Source organism: Oncorhynchus masou, unplaced genomic scaffold, assembly GCF_036934945.1.
Source record: "Oncorhynchus masou masou isolate Uvic2021 unplaced genomic scaffold, UVic_Omas_1.1 unplaced_scaffold_6261, whole genome shotgun sequence".
In the NCBI taxonomy this organism is placed as follows: Eukaryota; Metazoa; Chordata; class Actinopteri; order Salmoniformes; family Salmonidae; genus Oncorhynchus; species Oncorhynchus masou.
The window spans coordinates 1-18,145 of NW_027012691.1; the positions used below are offsets into that span (position 1 = coordinate 1).

Here is an 18,145-nt window from a genome sequence, read left to right on the forward strand (position 1 = left end):
CACCTATGGTGGCGCTATTTCATTTTTGGAAGAAAAACGTTCCCGTTTTAAACAAGATATTTTGTCACAAAAAGATGCTCGACTATGCATATAATTGCTACTGTTCGAAAGAAAACACTCTGACGTGTCCAGAAATACAAATATCTTCTCTGTGCATGCCCTTTAACGTGAGCTTCAGGCAAAACCAAGATGACTTGGCATCCAGGAAATGACAAGGATTTTTGAGGCTCTGTCTTTCATGATCTCCTTATATGGCTGTGAACGCAAGAGGAATGAGTCTGCCCTTTCTGTCGTTTCCCCAAGGTGTCTGCAGCATTGTGACGTATTTGTAGGCAGATCATTGGAAGATTGACCATAAGAGACCACATTTACCACGTGTCCGCCCGGTGTCCTGCGCCGAAATTGGTGCGCAAAAGTCACCTGCCAGTATTTTTCCATGGGGCACAGAGAGAGAAGCAAGCTTCCACGAACTGCATGTCAATGAAGAGATATGTGAAAAAACACCTTGAGGATTGATTCCAAACAACGTTTGCCATGTTTCGGTCGATATTATGTAGTTAATCCGGAAAAAGTTTCACGTTGTAGGTGACTGCATTTTCGGTTCGTTTCGGTAGCCAGGCGCAATGTAGAAAACGGAACGATTTCTCCTACACACAGACGCTTTCAGGAAACACTGCGCATCTGGTATGTGGCTGGGAGTCTCCTCATTGAAAACATCAGAAGCTCTTCAAAGGTAAATGATTTTATTTATTTGGTTATCTGGCTTTTGTGAAAATGTTGCGTGCTACATGCTACACAAAATGCTATGCTAGCTTTGCATACTCTTACACAAATTAGTCAATTTCTATGGTTCAAAAGCATATTTTGAAAATCTGAGATGACAGTGTTGTTAAGAAAAGGCTAAGCTTGAGAGCAAACGCATTATTTTAATTTTATTTGCGATTTTCAGAAATCGTTAACGTTGCGTTATGCTAATGAGCCTGAGGCTTAGTCACAATCCCGGATCCGGGATGGGGAGTTTCAAGAGGTCTAACTGTACTGTCCAATTTACCGTAGCCATTACAGTGAAAGAATACCATGCTATTGTTTGAGAGTGTACAATTCTGAACTTGAAAATGTATGAATAAACCAATTAGCCACATTTTGGCAATCTTGACACAACATGTTGAACATGTATTCAATGGTTCATTGGATCGGTCTAAAACCTTGCACATACACTGCTGCCATCTCGTGGCCAAAATCTAAATTTCACCTGGGCTGGAATAATACATTATGGCCTTTCTCTTTCATTTCAAAGAAAAATTCATGTTTTTCTTTGTATTATCTTTAACCAGATCTGATTTGTTATATTCTCCTACATTAATTTCACATTTCACAAACTTCAAAGTGTTTCCTTTCAAATGCTATCAAGAACATGCATGTCCTGAGCTACAGGCAGTTAGATTTCGGTATTTCTTTTTAGGTGAAAATTTGAAAAAAATTGTCCGATCCTTAAATAAAGTATTGTTTGGGGACTTATTTGTGTAGGAATGTAGCTGTTTTCTGGGTGATTTGGGATGTTTTATTTGTGCTTCCCATGCCTGTATTTCTGTATTTTTACGTGTATATGTTTTGGTATAATTGTGTATGTTTGTATTGTATATACAGGGCACATTTGTAAAATAGACCAGGGTCTATTGTTGTTTCCCCCTTATAAAATAAAGGTTACGTATTTTTTTTTACCATGAATGACTCAAACAATGAGATTTTGAGATATGTTTCCCTTTTTGTTACACCATTGACTGCATGCAGAATATCAACCCTGCACATACTACATGTACAGTAAAAGTTTAGATTTTGACCTGTTGAGAGAGTATGGATGCACTGATCCAGGGACATCTATTCTTACCCTAATTCTCACCATAACCATGAATTACCAAATGATGAGGATGGCCCTGTATAAGGGATCAGGGCACCACTCGTGGTCATGGAAACCCTAGTTAGCCTAATCATCCTCAATCTAATCTCAGTATTAGGCCAACCAAGGAAGCACCTCACTCCCCAAATTCCTTTAACAGATGGCCTGACGTACGTCTCTCTAGACAGGGCACCTAGCTGTGTGGACTACACTGGGTTGCCAGAGGAAGGAGGGAGTGATGGTTGAGTAGAGGCATATAGCCACAGCCCTGTCCCTACTGACTGCTTGTCTCTGGGCAAACCTCCCTCTGCCTTGGCCCGTCCCTCTCCCAGAAACACTCACTCCCGGACCGCGTCAACTACGGAAGATTGCAGCAGAGACATCCCTCTCCATCTGCCTAAAGTCATGTATGCTTGACAATGAGGTGACTGAGTCACCGCCAGAACAGAAACAGAGGGGCTGATGAGGAAGGAAGGATGCTGTGTGTGGTTTGGGAGGGTGGGACACATTAACAAGCTGTAATCTCAACTGCCTTATCCATAATGCATTGTCTGGGCCAATTTACATGGTGTTATATGGTGTTACATGGTATGTTACCTGGTGTTACCTGGTGTTACATGGTGTTGGACCATTTGTGAAGATAATCCATCATATTACTTTATTAGCTTGTCTCCCTCTCCCTCTCCTTCTCCCTTCCTTCTCCCTTTCCCTCTCCTTCTCCCTCTCCTCCCTCTTCTCCCATTCCCTCTCCTCCTTCTCCACCTTCTCCCCCTCCCTCCATCCCTCCCTCCCTCCCCCTCCCCCCCCACTCCCTTTCTCTTTTTCCCTCCTTTCTTTCTCTCCTCTTCTCTCTTTCCCTCTCCCTCTCTCTCTCTCTCTCTCTCTCCCCCTCTCCTCCCCTCTCTCTCTCCCTGTTATTTTGTTTGTTTGCCTGTTTTATCATGGTTATTGTGCCAATCGTTACTGGCCCCTTAAAAACTACAAACAGCTTAATTGCTGGGCTGTAGAAAAAGTGCATGTTGGTGACAGCCAAGAGTTTGGGATTCGTGTTAAAATGTGGCATCAAGCAGATTTTACACTATTTCCCTGAATATATTCCCAACTGAATAACAAGAACCTGGACCTGTTTCAGGTTAAGGATCTGTTAAGGTCGAACATGGCTTTGTCACCGTGCCTGGACTACTGAATGGACTACTGAACAGCGTGCCTGGACTACTGAACAGTCTCATTTTCAGACCAGTCTTCATAACAACAACAGAAAACAACAAACACTAATCATGAATACTGTCATTATGATGAAATCCCTAGTTTAAAAAAGTTGAATTTCTGTGTTGAGGACTGAGCAAATAAATAGCTGGGAATCATTTGTTTATAACAGTAAGTATATTGACAAAGGAAACCCCTATTGGTTCAAAATGTAATTCAAGGAAATTGTTTTCTCTGTTCAGATAGCATTTTGGGAATGTTGAATTGGAGCATAATCTACATAATCTGCAGAAGAAAGACTGAAATTGAAGTTAAAGTTGTTAATTTGAGTAAATGAATTAACTGAATTAAAGAATTCTGATCTCATTAGCAATAACTAACAAAGCTGAAAAAGCCACATTTATAAAAAATAAAAAAAGTAATAATTTTTATGTAGTTAATGTGGCACTATAGAGGTACTGTTTAAATTTTTAAGCAACATATCAAACACGAATGTTTGGAAAACATTAGAAGCATTTATCAACACCTGAAATAAAAATGTGTATTTTATTCTTAAAGGGGCAAATGAAGAAAATAAAGAGCACAGAATCTATTAGCAGTGAACATTTGTTTGTATTTATAATTTTCTATAAATTACACTTGAAAGAAAACAAAAAAATATATTTTTTTTTATGACAAAGATGGTTTGCAACATTTCCAGTCTTGATGCACTTGTCAAGGAAATGTAAAAAATATGAAATTGTTGTGTTTTTCCTATAGGTTGCTACAGTCACACACTACAGTGTACAGCCCCTGCCTCACCTCTACAGCATGTCTCTGCTAATGCTCCCAGTCAGCGATACTAATCCTGGTAATCACTGCAGATGAGAGGGATAGATGGGATGGTGAAGGATCGCTGCTGCCATGTGTGTGATGGGAGGGCAGGGAGGGAGAGGAAGATCAACGGTGTCCTAAACCTATCAAAGTGCCAGTTTGTTTAATTGTTGGCACATCAACCGTACAGACGAGAGCATCCACCTTCCTCCCTAACTCACTCATTACCATCACTCCAACTCTGTCCATAATACACCAGACTCCTCAACACCCTGACAACGGGACAGCAAACTGCCCTAAAAAAGTGGATTAAAATTGTAATCATATACGTGTTTTTTTTAGCATGCACACCATACTGTACCATTAGTTTCACAAATAAGTAATAATTTGCTAATGACAACATTATGTTAAGTCAGTTTAGGGGCAATTAAAGTGAGTGATATTTACATATGCCTAATGAATCACAGTGTGTGGCAGCTTGAGGAAGTCTAATGAATATTCATCCAGGCATTCTCAACCGCCGCCGCAGTTTATAAACTGATTTATGGTTGATTTGCCCTTTTTAAAAATGAAAATGTGCGCATCTCCCACAAGGAGGGAATGAACAATAAAGGCTGATTATAAAAATGTTTTAGTGGTAAACTGCCAGTGAGGAGAGCAGAGGCTTATTTTTATAGACTTCCCTACTTACATAAAGAGCACGCTTTTGTGTTTTGTGAAAAGTAAGGGACCAATCTGCCCACCTCCTTCGGACTCAAGATGGCAATGGTGCCAATGGTATGGCACTGATTTGCCCTGTAATTTCCATGCTTGATAGTTAGGTTCTAACCCCTCAGGTGGAGATTCAACAGGCAATCAGTACATCACACAACCTCCATGGTTTATCATGCTAATACAACTGTCAGTTTAGCAGGTGCTACACCACATGATAAAGAGCCAGGCAAGAAAATACAATAGGCTGTAGGATGTTCATAAATATAATTTTATGGTTATGTTATTTGTGTGGGCAAAATGCATTTACTGCACTTTAAAAATCAAAATGTCAAACAATGTGATCATAAGAGCACACCCGCCATTCGGTTTATGTTTATGATACAACACTTTTTTCTTCCCAGTGCTTACAGTAGACAAAAGGCACTTTCGATTTGTTTCACGAAGTTCAATTTAGCATGATAGAGAGCTGGGTGTTACTTTGGTCCTGTTTACTGTAGCAGGTGATCCAATAAAGTCAAACATTTGCTGTGTATGACTGTGGTTACATTTCTCATTGGTAAAGTCCATTGACCATTAGCAGGATCCCTTGAGAAAGGCAGCAGCCAAAATGTCAGGGCTGGCTAAATATTGAATACAATAAATGTAAAACACTTTGCAAGAACAAAGTTGTATATTTTTCGTGTTCACTATCTCCACATTAAAGTTCCATTGACCAAACCATACAATTAGAATTCTTGACTTATTCTATGTAACAAACCCTCATTGTTTACTATGTATTAATCCATAATTATGTCCCCTCTTTTTTGTCTTGGTGTGAATAAACCATGGATTAAAACACAGCAGTAATCAACCTTAACAATAAGATTGTAGTTATTAAGCAGCTATATGTGGAATAAGGCAACCACATGATAGTGAGGGAACCCATCAGCATTGGAATTAAGACATGCCTATACAACTAATTCTAGTTGATGATGTTGGGAACTAGTTTTGAGTGAGGTATGTTGGCACCATTTGTGTTTTGCACTTTTATGTGAGTATCTTCAGAGTATGGAGCTTCTGCTTTTTGGATGATAGGACACCTTTAGTTCTGTGACATTCTCATCGTGGAACATGTCTGCCCCCTTGTGTTGCTTTTTCTGAATTATTTGTACAGCTTTGTCCAATAGATGGCACTGCTGCTTGATATCTAAAGACAATGAACCAGCTAGCTAGACCATGATGACTCAAGCTTTTTCCCCTTTATTAACTAGGCAAGTCAGTTAAGAACAAATTCCTTTTCACAATGACAGCCTACCAGGGAACAGTGGGTTAACTGCCTTGTTCAGGGGCAGAACAACAGATGTTTACCTTGTCAGCTCAATGTTCTACACTGTTCTACACAAGTATGATGCTCTGTGTAGCTGAGGGTTATGCTGCTGCAAATAGCTGTCTATGTTGAGTAGACATGAGGTTATGGGTAATTACACATATCCTTTATATGGATTAGATGTGTTAATAAACTCAAATGAATTGTGGGTAAGCCCCATCACCCTAGAAGTATTCTTTTAGATGAATCAGTAATCTCCATGTAAATTTGCTTGCAAATGTTTAAGTGCATGCTGTATAGGTGTAATTATGTGACTACAGTATGCTTTGCCTTCCATACACTGTAATTGCCAAGACCTCTCCAAAAACCTGATATGTAAGTATGTGTGTCTTTCGGAGTGTTGGGTTAAATTTCGGTTGGACCTTATGTGCAATTGACCAATAAAGTTATTTAAATCTTAATCTTATTTACTGTAAATCACACACATGTAACAAATATGTAGTTATTTTGAGAGGTCAGAGGCGTACCAGCAGCCATTCTAACCAAATGGACAAATAAATTCCGTTCCATTTCAAATAATTTCATTAACTTATTCAATTCCATTCCATTTCATTCTATTCCATTATATTCTATTCATGGCAATACATAGGATTGTGGAAATACATTTCTCCCATAATAAGACTAGGTATGTAGGCCAACGTCTAAATTTTTATCAGGATCTGAGTCAGGATTTAGGGTCAGAATTATGACTTATCTCATTCTGAATGTAATTATTTTTTCTCCATTGTGCCTCCATTGTGCACAGTAGGTGGGACCATGCATTTCAGTGCGCTATTCGTCACCGTCATTAATGACCCAGAGAACGTAGCTTAATGGCGCTTTGCTCAGACACCCCTATGTTTTGTGAGATGTAACTGCGTCTGAAGGCTGTGAGAGATAAGTGGAAAGTCCCTAACACTGGAAAATCCCCTTTGTCTGCCTGGGCTTTTCCGCAGTCTGCATGAACTACATTAAGTTGGAGGACGTGATTCTATGCTTTGACATGTAGAGTAAACATACCAACATATAATTGATTGTGAAGAAGGCTGGAATGGCGCTGTTTGGACTGCTGCGGTTACCCTGATTGAAGTGGCAGAGGACTACCAGGAGCATCCTTAGGGCTTTGTTGGTGGTCTTATTGTACAGGTAATATTCATTCATATTCTATATGTTTCTCTATCAATAATTGGAACTCACTTTCGTTTTAGCGTTTGAAATCTATATACTATACGTCGTTGCATTGTTGTGTTTCTGGGAAGATAGACCGAGGTTGCGCACGTCGGTGGGCGCCATTGTTTACGAAGACGTCACCCTCAAGCAATTAAATATGGAATTAATAGTTCATGTTTCATTTTAACTATGTTTATGACAATACTCGCGATGCAATGTTACAATGTTTCTGTCAGAGGAATGGACTAAGTAATTCAAACGTCAGTCAGCAGGCTCCTGTTACTGTCTTTTGTGTGAACTGCAGCGCTCATGATTCCCCGTGCGCTGACCAGTCTGCCAATATCGAAAGAGCGACACTCTCCTTATTACATAGATATTTAGAGGTTATTCTACAATTACATTATGCGCCTTCAAGGTAGGCTATACTGTAATTGATGAAGGATACTTGAATAGTTTTGTCACTGTACACGGTGCAAAAAAATATACAGTGTATACATCTGATTTGATCACATTGTAGTTAGGTACCTCTTCAATAAGATCATAAGAGCCTATTGTTATAAGTAAGTAATGCCTGACTGACAAGTTCCTGTTTCAATGGTCCTCCAATTTGACAAATGGAAAGAACTGTAAGGGTTTTAAATAGTTCCATTCTTATGCATCAATCATTGCCAGTATTATCGAAGCATGACTTTTCTGTGATGGTGGTTGTGAGTGGGCCTTATTTTTTATTTTTTTAACTAGCCCCTGCTTACAGCTGTCCTTTGGCTTAGGGTCTGAAAAATCACCATCAGCTTGTAGAGGGTGCCTCTGTCCCATTGGGGCAACAGAGGTTGTGGGGGAATTCTAACTTGGAAAATAACACAAAAGCTGTCTTGTTTGTCTTTAGTCATGACCCGCACTTTGTCTAGTATTAGAAGTGGGCCATATAGTCCAGTGATCAGAACCACATGCTGCCAATGAAACCAACCAACAACTGTTTTCCTACTCTTCAGTTCTGCATTGGTACACGTTACATCTGGTGAACACCATGTCCCAGGGACAGAATTTCCTGCCCAAGTTCCTCTTTGTGAGTAACCTGCTGAAAGCGGTCAAGATCCGGGAGCGGGTGCCCAACGATGTAGTGAAGCCTGCGGGCAGTGAAAGCCTGATGCACCACCTGCGGGGCATGCACCGGTACACCCTAGAGATGATCAGCATGAGCCAGTTCCCTCAGGCCTTCCAACAGGTCATTCAGGCAGCCATCTTGGACAGGGCCATGCAGAGCTCCCTAGAGCAGGAGAAGAAGCTCAACTGGTGCCACGAGGTCAAGAAAATGGTACCACTGAGGACCAATGGTAATGTATTAGTTTGGTTTCGGTGCCTGTTCCCCTTGTTGGTCATTCTAGTAGGAAGGTAGGAGGTATTTATGAAAAGGGGGGGGGGGTTGTGTCTCTTTTAGAATTACCATTATCAGCTCTTGATTTGAATGGTACCTAACATGACTCTGCAGATTTACAGTACAGTATTTGTAGATCATAACGTCTAGGGTACTTATGTGGGACATCCCAAAGCAGAAATTCTATGATGTCATACTGATAATTTCCCCTCCATTGTTCTAAAGACCATGTTGACCGAGTTAATTCTGTTGACACATTCAAACTCTGTAATGATTTGTTTCTGTCTGCTTTGCAGTGGAGGTTTGGGTATACCCCTTCTCTCAATAAGTAGCTAAGTGAGTTGGACCTTTATTCACAAATCATACAGCAATCATTGCAAAGATGGAATGTTATTGTCAGGTGGATATATAACCAGGTTATTAGGTTTATTGTCTTATTGAGGGTAATATCTTACCTCACTCAAAACTACTTCCCAACATCATCAACTAGAATTAGTTGTATAGGCATGTCTTAAATTCCAATGCTGATGGGTTCCCTCACTATCATGTGGTTGCCTTATTCCACATATAGCTGCTTAATAACTACAATCTTACTGTTAAGGTTGATTACTGCTGTGTTTTAATCCATGGTTTATTCACACCAAGACAAAAAGAGGACATAATTATGGATTCATACATAGTAAGCAATGAGGGTTTGTTGAACCTTTGCCATTTTAATGCTGTCACACCATAGTAACAGTACATGAAACATGAATCAGGCTAATGTATTTTCCATATATGTTGAAACTAAAGTATTTCCAGTAAAATTATAGTGATAAGAGAAGTTTGTCTTCCTGTAAATCCAATCCAGAAAGACCCTTGACATGATACATATTTCCTTTCTATTGAGTGAGTGGAATTTCCTCATATAAGTCTCTGGAGGGCCCACCCATGCCTAAATTTGGAAAATATAGAAGTCTTTGGAGGGCCCAGACAGGCCTTGATTTAGAAAATATAGAAGTCTCTGGAGGGCTCAGCCAGACCTTGATTTGGGAAATTATAGTATAGAGTAGATTTTCCTATGAATGACATAGCAGCTATGACTTTTAGACTGAGGAGGACCACTCTGTCTGTTGCTGGTTGGCTGGCTGCTGACTCACTGGAATTAATCCATTGCGTATGGTGACTGGTGAATAAGGACAGGACAGGAGTGGTAGATGACTAGGGGAGGACAGGACAGGAGTGGTAGATGACTAGGGGAGGACAGGACAGGACCAGAGAGGTAGAGGAGGACTGTACCGGAGAGGTAGAGGAGGACAGGAGAGATAGAGGAGGACAGGAGAGGTAGAGGAGGACTGTACCGGAGAGGTAGAGGAGGACAGGAGAGATAGAGGAGGACAGGAGAGGTAGAGGAGGACAGGAGAGATAGAGGAGGACAGGAGAGGTAGAGGAGGACTGTACCGGAGAGGTAGAGGAGGACAGGAGAGATAGAGGAGGACAGGAGAGGTAGAGGAGGACAGGAGAGATAGAGGAGGACAGGAGAGGTAGAGGAGGACTGTACCGGAGAGGTAGAGGAGGACAGGAGAGATAAAGGAGGACAGGAGAGGTAGAGGAGGACAGGAGAGGTAGAGGAGGACAGGAGAGATAGAGGAGGACAGGAGAGATAGAGGAGGACTGTACCGGAGAGGTAGAGGAGGACAGGAGAGATAGAGGAGGACAGGAGAGGTAGAGGAGGACAGGAGAGATAGAGGAGGACAGGAGAGGTAGAGGAGGACAGGAGAGGTAGAGGAGGACAGGAGAGGTAGAGGAGGACTGTACCGGAGAGGTAGAGGAGGACAGGAGAGATAGAGGAGGACAGGAGAGGTAGAGGAGGACAGGAGAGATAGAGGAGGACAGGAGAGGTAGAGGAGGACAGGAGAGGTAGAGGAGGACAGGAGAGGTAGAGGAGGACAGGAGAGGTAGAGGATGGGAACCTTGTGCTGGGGACAATAAAATATGCAGTTTTGTCACACAACGCAATGCCACAGATGTCTTAAGTGTTGTCAGAGAATTAAATGTTAATTTTTCTGTCATAACCCACCTCTGTCATAACCCACCTAAAGTTGTTTAGAGGATTTGGCATTACGTCCAACCGGCCTCAAACAACCGCAAACCACGTGTATGGTGTTGTGTGGGCGAGCAGTTTGCTGATGTCAACGTTGTGAACAGAGTGCCCCATAGTGACGGTGGGGTTATGCTATGGGCAGGCATAAGCTACGGTAAACTTAGACGATTTCATTTTATTGTGGTAAATTGACGAGATCCTGAAGATCCTTAAGCCCATTGTTGTGCTATTCATCCACGACCATCACCTCATGATTCAGCGTATTACATAGTTATAATCGCAATGTACATATTACATATTACATAGTTCTAATACATATTACATAGTTATAATACATATTAGAGGTATAATACATATTACAGAGTTATAATAGTAATATACCTATTATATAGTTATAATACCTATTACGTAGTTATAATAGTAATGTACATATTATACTTATAATAGTAATGTACATATTACATAGTTATAGTAGTAATATACATATTACATAGTTATAATACCTATGACATAGTTATGATAGTAATGTACATATTAGATAGTTATAGTAGTAATATACATATTACGTGGTTATAATACCTATGACATAGTTATAGTAGTAATACACATATTACATAGTTATAATACCTATTACATAGTTATGATAGTAATGTACATATTACATAGTTATAGTAGTAATATACATATTATATAGTTATAATACCTATTATATAGTTATGTACATAATGTACATATTACATAGTTAGAATACATATTCTATTCTATTACAGAGTTTAAAATAGTAATATACCTATATATAGGTATTATTATATTATTATACTATTATATAGTTATACCTATTACGTTGTTATTAAACAACATTATAAAACAACGTTGTTATAAAACCCATTACATATTTATAATAGTAACGTACATATTACATAGTTATAATAGTAATGTTCTAGTAATGTACATATTACATAATTATAGTAGTAATAATATTAGTAGTAGTAATATTAGTAGTAATATACATAATACATAGTTATAATACCTATTACATAGTTATGATAGTAATGTACATATTACATAGTTAAAATACCTATACAGAGCTAAAATAGTAATATACCTATTACATAGTTATAATACCTATTACATGGTTATAATACCTATTACATAGTTATAATACCTATTACATAGTTATAATACCTACTGTACTCGATACCATCTACTGTATCTTGCCTATGCTGCTCTGTACCATCACTCATTCATATATCTTTATGTACATATTCTTTATCCCCTTACACTTGTGTGTATAAGACAGTAGTTTTGGAATTGTTAGTTAGATTACTTGTTGGTTATTACTGCATTGTCGGAACTAGAAGCACAAGCATTTCGCTACACTCGCATTAACATCTGCTAACCATGTGTATGTGACAAATAAAATTAGATTAGATTTGATTTGATTTCCATAGTTATAATAGTAATGTACATTTTATACTTATAATAGTAATGTACATATTACATAGTTATAATACCTATTACATAGTTCTAATAGTAATGTACATTTTATACTTATAATAGTAATGTACATATTACATCGTTATAATACCTATTACATAGTTATGATAGTAATATACATATTTGTTATAATACCATTGCATAGTTATAGTAGTAATATACATATAACATAGTTGTAATAGTAATGTAGATATTATGTAGTTGTAATACCTATTACATAGTTATAATAGTAATGTAGATATTACATAGTTGTAATAGTAATGTACATATTATAGTTATAATACCTATTACATAGTTGTAATAGTGATATACATATAACATAGTTGTAAAAGTAATGTACATATTACATAGTTATAATAGCTATTACATAGTTAATAATAGTAATGTACATATTACAGAGTTATAATACATTTTGCAGAGTTATAATAGTAATGTACATATCACAGTTATAATAATGTACATAGTTATAATACATATTTCATAGTTATAATAATGTACATAGTTATAATAATGTACATAGTTATAATACATATTACATAGTTATAATTAAGCAATAAGGCGGAGGAGGTGTGGTATATGGCCAACACGGAGTGCCTGGACACAGCCCTTAGCCGTCAGTATATTGGCCATATACCACAAATACCTTATTGCCTTATCACTATTATAAACTGGTTACCAACGTAATTAGACCAGTACTTTTTGTCATACCCATGGAATACGGTCTGATATACCATGGCTTTCAGCCAATCAGCATTCAGGACTCAAAACAACCAGTTTATATTACATATTACATAGTTATAATAGTGATGCACATATTACAAGGGTATGATAGTGATACACATTACAAAGGTATAATATTTGAGAGCATACAGTATGTAAAAACAGTGTTGCACTTATCGCAACACAGTGTCCACCTCCACTGGTGTATTCAACATGCTGTCCACCTCTACTAGTGTATTTGACACGCTGTCCACCTCTACTGGTGTATTCGACACGCTGTCCACCTCTACTGGTGTATTCGACACGTTGTCCACCTCTACTGGTGTATTTGACACGCTGTCCACCTCTACTGGTGTATTCGACACGCTGTCCACCTCTACTGGTATATTTGACACGCTGTCCACCTCTACAGGTGTATTCGACACGCTGTCCACCTCTACTGGTGTATTTGACACGCTGTCTACCTCTACTGGTGTATTCGACACGCTGTCCACCTCTACTGGTACATTTGACACGCTGTCCACCTCTACTAGTGTATTCGACATGCTGTCCACCTCCACTGGTGTATTCGACACGCTGTCCATCTCTACTAGTGTATTCGACACGCTGTCCACCTCTACTGGTGTTTTCGACACGCTGTCCACCTCTACTGGTGTTTTCGACACGATGTCCACCTCCACTGGTGTATTCAACATGCTGTCCACCTCTACTAGTGTATTCGACACGCTCTCCACCTCTACTGGTGTATTCGACACGCTGTCCACCTCTACTGGTGTATTCGACACGCTGTCCACCTCTACTAGTGTATTCGACACGCTGTCCACCTCTACTGGTGTTTTCGACACGCTGTCCACCTCTACTGGTGTTTTCAGCACGATGTCCACCTCCACTGGTGTATTCAACATGCTGTCCACCTCTACTAGTGTATTCGACACGCTCTCCACCTCTACTGGTGTATTCGACACGCTGTCCACCTCTACTGGTGTATTCGACACGCTGTCCACCTCTACTAGTGTATTTGACGCGCTGTCCACCTCTACTGGTGTATTCGACACGCTGTCCACCTCTACTGGTGTTTTCGACACGCTGTCCACCTCTACTGATATATTTGACACACTGTCCACCTCTACTGGTGTATTCGACACACTGTCCACCTCTACTGGTGTATTCGACACGCTGTCCACCTCTACTGGTGTATTCAACATGGCGGAAGAGAAAAAGAGGAAGGCCGAAGGTATTCAGTGTCGGAACTCAGAACTTCTTCTTTTAGGTAAAGAAATATGCGGGTGTAAAATATTAAAATATATCATACCACACGAAAATGAGATCTCTATTGGTTGTTGGTGAAGCTCGTGAATAGAAAACATTCCAGCCGAGCCAAGCACCGCCCCTCTGGAAAGTCCAGGGCCACATGTCTCGGATGTCTCTGGAGTAGCTGACAAGGGGAAGAAAGAGTCAAATGGCAGCTTCACGGCACTTAGTCACAGAGAACCACAATCAGGGAAATTCCTCTCTTTGGTGTGGCAGGCAGCAGGGTATTTCAAATGCTTTAGGCCCATTTTGTTACAATGACAAAAAGACCCCACTGACCTGCAGTAAGAGTCAGACGGTTTGTCTGCCAGATGGTTTATCATTGATTTCTTAAACTAGGAATTAAACCTGCAAATGCAACTTTACCTGATTTACTCATTTTGCTCCATCTGTCACCCTCTCCAGTCATCACTGAAGGCTGTTTCTTCATTCTCTTATTTAGTTGAGGTTGTTTTAGTGTTAACGTGCCAAGGAGCATATGACGGCCTAATTAAACTACAGTTAGAGTTTAAACCAATACTGTATGTGTCATTGGCCTAGTGGTCCAGTCTGTTTTAGCCATGTTGTATGACATGAAGACAACCATAGAAGACAACACATGGAAAGCGACGTAAAGTACACCACACAAACCAACAGTGCTGGATATTCCTGTGACATCATTTCCACTGTAAGGTGATGAATGGTGGTCAGATATAACAAACCAACAGTGCTGATAGTCTATGATATCAAACTTTCTCAGTGTTTTATATTTCCTCTGTAAGGTGATGAATGGTGGTCAGATATAAATTGATGCCTCTAAAGAGCTGCAAGAGCTGCTCTGGAAATCCTCTCCTTTTCCTCCTTTTTCTCAGAGCGATACAGGTCTTTGTCGGCGATGGATAGTTTTGCTGTTAATAACTCGCAGTCTTACCTGTGGTGATGGGAAGTTTGTATTTCACAAACACAGAATCATAGTAAAGAGTTGTATTAGTAACGGAACTGTAGATAAACTTACCCTCCACTCTACATGCCTGGATCAAACCAGATGGAACTTTACAAAGTTTGAATGCGTGAACATAATAAATTCTCAGCAACAAAAGAGTGATCAAATTAAGAGCCTACACTTGTATGTAATATCTGCCTCATATGTCATGGCTTTGTGTGTGTTGCAGGAGATGGGAACTGTCTTCTCCATGCTGCCTCTCAGTACATGCTGGGGGTGCAGGACACAGACCTGGTCCTGAGAAGGCCCTGCACAGTGTGCTCAAGGAGAACAAACAGGCAACTTTAGAGCCCGTTTCCAGACAGGGAAAAGGCTACTACCCAGTCTCAGGAGTTCACCCAGACTGGCCTGCGTTACAGCACTATGGTGAGGAACGGAGGCCCCCTCAATGGCTGCTGATTGTGTTTGAATAACAGACCTCCTCCCGGCCAGGATGGTGTTACTATAGCAGACCTCCTCTACGACCAGGATGGTGTTACTAAAGCAGACCTCCTCTAACGACCAGGATGATGTTACTATAGCAGACCTCCTCTTTACCAGGATGGTGTTACTAAAGCAGACCTCCTCTTACGACCAGGATGATGTTACTATAGCAGACCTCCTCTACGACCAGATGATGTTACTATAGCAGACCTCCTCTACCACCAGGATGATGTTACTATAGCAGACTCTCTCTTACGACCAGGATGGTGTTACTATAGCAGACCTCTACGACCAGGATGATGTTACTATAGCAGACCTCCTATGAACAGGATGATATTACTATAGCAGACCTCTACGACCAGGATGATGTTACTATAGCAGACCTCCTCTATGAACAGGATGATATTACTATAGCAGATCACCCAGGTCTGTTAGTAGTATCACCCAGGTCTGATAATATCACCCAGGTCTGTTAGCAGTATCACCCAGGTCTGTTAGTAGTATCACCCAGGTCTGTTAGTAGTATCATACAGGATAGTGTATCACCAGGTCTGTTAGTAGTATCACCTGTTACTAGTATCACCCAGGTATGTTAGTAGTATCACCTGTTAGTAGTATCACCAGGTCTGTAGTAGTATCACCCAGGTCCAGTTTCACCAGGTCTGTCAGTATCACCCAGGTCTGTCAGTAGTATCACCCAGGTCTGTTAGTAGTATCACCCAGGTCTGTTACTAGTATCACCCAGGTCTGTTAGTAGTATCACCTGTTACTAGTATCACCCAGGTCAGTATCACCTGTTGGTAGTTTCACCCAGGTCTGTTAGTATCACCAGGTCTGTTGGTAGTGTCACCAGATCTGTTAGTAGTATCACCCAGGTCTGGTAGTAGTATCACCTGTTGGTAGTATCACCCAGGTCTGTTAGTAGTATCACCCAGGTCTGTTAGTAGTATAGTTACTAGTATCACCCCAGTAGTATCACCTGTTGGTAGTTTCACCCAGGTCTGTTAGTAGTATCACCCAGGTCTGTTAGTAGTGTCACCCTAGTAGTATCACCCAGGTCTGTTAGTAGTATCACCTGTTGGTACTATCACCCAGGTCTGTTAGTAGTATCACCCAGGTCTGTTTAGTATCACCTGTGTATCACCCAGGTCTGTTAGTAGTATCACCTGTTAGTAGTATCACTCAGGTCTGTTAGTAGTATCACCCAGGTCTGTAAGTAGTTTCACCCAGGTCTGTCAGTAGTATCACCCAGGTCTGTAGTAGTATCACCCAAGTCTGTTGGTATCACCCAGGTCTGTTGCTAGTGTCCCAGGTCTGTTAGTAGTATCACCTGTTGGTAGTTTCAACCAGGTCTGTTAGTAGTATCACCCAGGTCTGTTAGTAGTACCCAGTATCTGTTAGTAGTATCACCCAGTAGTATCTGTTGCAGTATAGGTCTGTTAGGATCACCTGTTGGTAGTATCACCCAGGTCTGTTAGTAGTATCACCCAGGTCTGTAGTAGTATCACCTGTTACTAGTATCACCCAGGTCTGTTACTAGTACTACCAGGTTATGTATAGTAGTATCACCTGTTACTAGTATCACCCAGGTCTGTTAGTAGTATCACCCAGGTCTGTATACCCAGTAGTTTCACCCAGGTCTGTCAGTATCACCCAGGTCTGCTAGTGCAGTATCACCCAGGTCTGTCTGTTAGTAGTATCACCAGGTCTGGTAAGTCTGTTGGTAGTATCACCCAGGTCTGTTAGTAGTATCACCCCAGATCTGTTAGTAGCATCACAGGTCTGTTGGTCACCCAGGTCTGTTACCAGTATCACCCAGGTCTGTTAGTAGTATCACCCAGGTATGTTAGTAGTATCACCTGTTGGTAGTATCACCCAGGTCTGTTAGTAGTATCACCCAGGTCTGTTAGTAGTATCACCCAGGTCTGTTAGTAGTATCACCCAGGTCTGTTAGTAGTATCACCCAGGTCTGTTAGTAGTATCACCCAGGTCTGTTACTAGTATCACCCAGGTCTGTTAGTAGTATCACCTGTTGGTAGTTTCACCCAGGTCTGTTAGTAGTATCACCCAGGTCTGTTAGTAGTGTCACCCAGATCTGTTAGTAGTATCACCCAGGTCTGGTAGTAGTATCACCTGTTGGTAGTATCACCCAGGTCTGTTACTAGTATCACCCAGGTCCGTTAGTAGTATCACCTGTTACTAGTATCACCCAGGTATGTTAGTAGTATCACCTGTTAGTAGTATCACTCAGGTCTGTTAGTAGTATCACCCAGGTCTCAGGCAGTTTCACCCAGGTCTGTCAGTAGTATCACCCAGGTCTGTCAGTAGTATCACCCAAGTCTGTTGCTGGTATCACCCAGGTCTGTTGCTAGTATCACCCAAGTCTGTTAGTAGTATCACCTGTTGGTAGTTTCACCCAGGTCTGTTAGTAGTATCACTCAGGTATGTTAGTAGTGTCACCCAGATCTGTTAGTAGTATCACCCTCGTTACTAGTATCACCCAGGTCTGTTACTAGTATCACCCAGGTCTGTTAGTAGTATCACCCAGGTCTGTTAGCAGTATCACCAGGTATGTTAGTATCACCCAGGTCTGTTAGTAGTATCACCCA

At 40.6% G+C, this 18,145-nt stretch overlaps 1 protein-coding gene across 1 annotated transcript; it reads left to right on the plus strand.

Moving 5' to 3' along the window:
• The first annotated feature begins 7,030 nt into the window (after positions 1-7,030).
• Positions 7,031-15,401, plus strand: LOC135536481 (tumor necrosis factor alpha-induced protein 3-like). Its single transcript, XM_064962818.1, has 3 exons — positions 7,031-7,121; positions 8,138-8,479; positions 15,283-15,401. The coding sequence occupies exons 2-3, from the start codon at positions 8,173-8,175 to the stop codon at positions 15,399-15,401; spliced, it is 426 nt and encodes a 141-aa protein (XP_064818890.1). The 5' UTR covers positions 7,031-7,121; positions 8,138-8,172.
• The last annotated feature ends 2,744 nt before the right edge of the window (positions 15,402-18,145 follow it).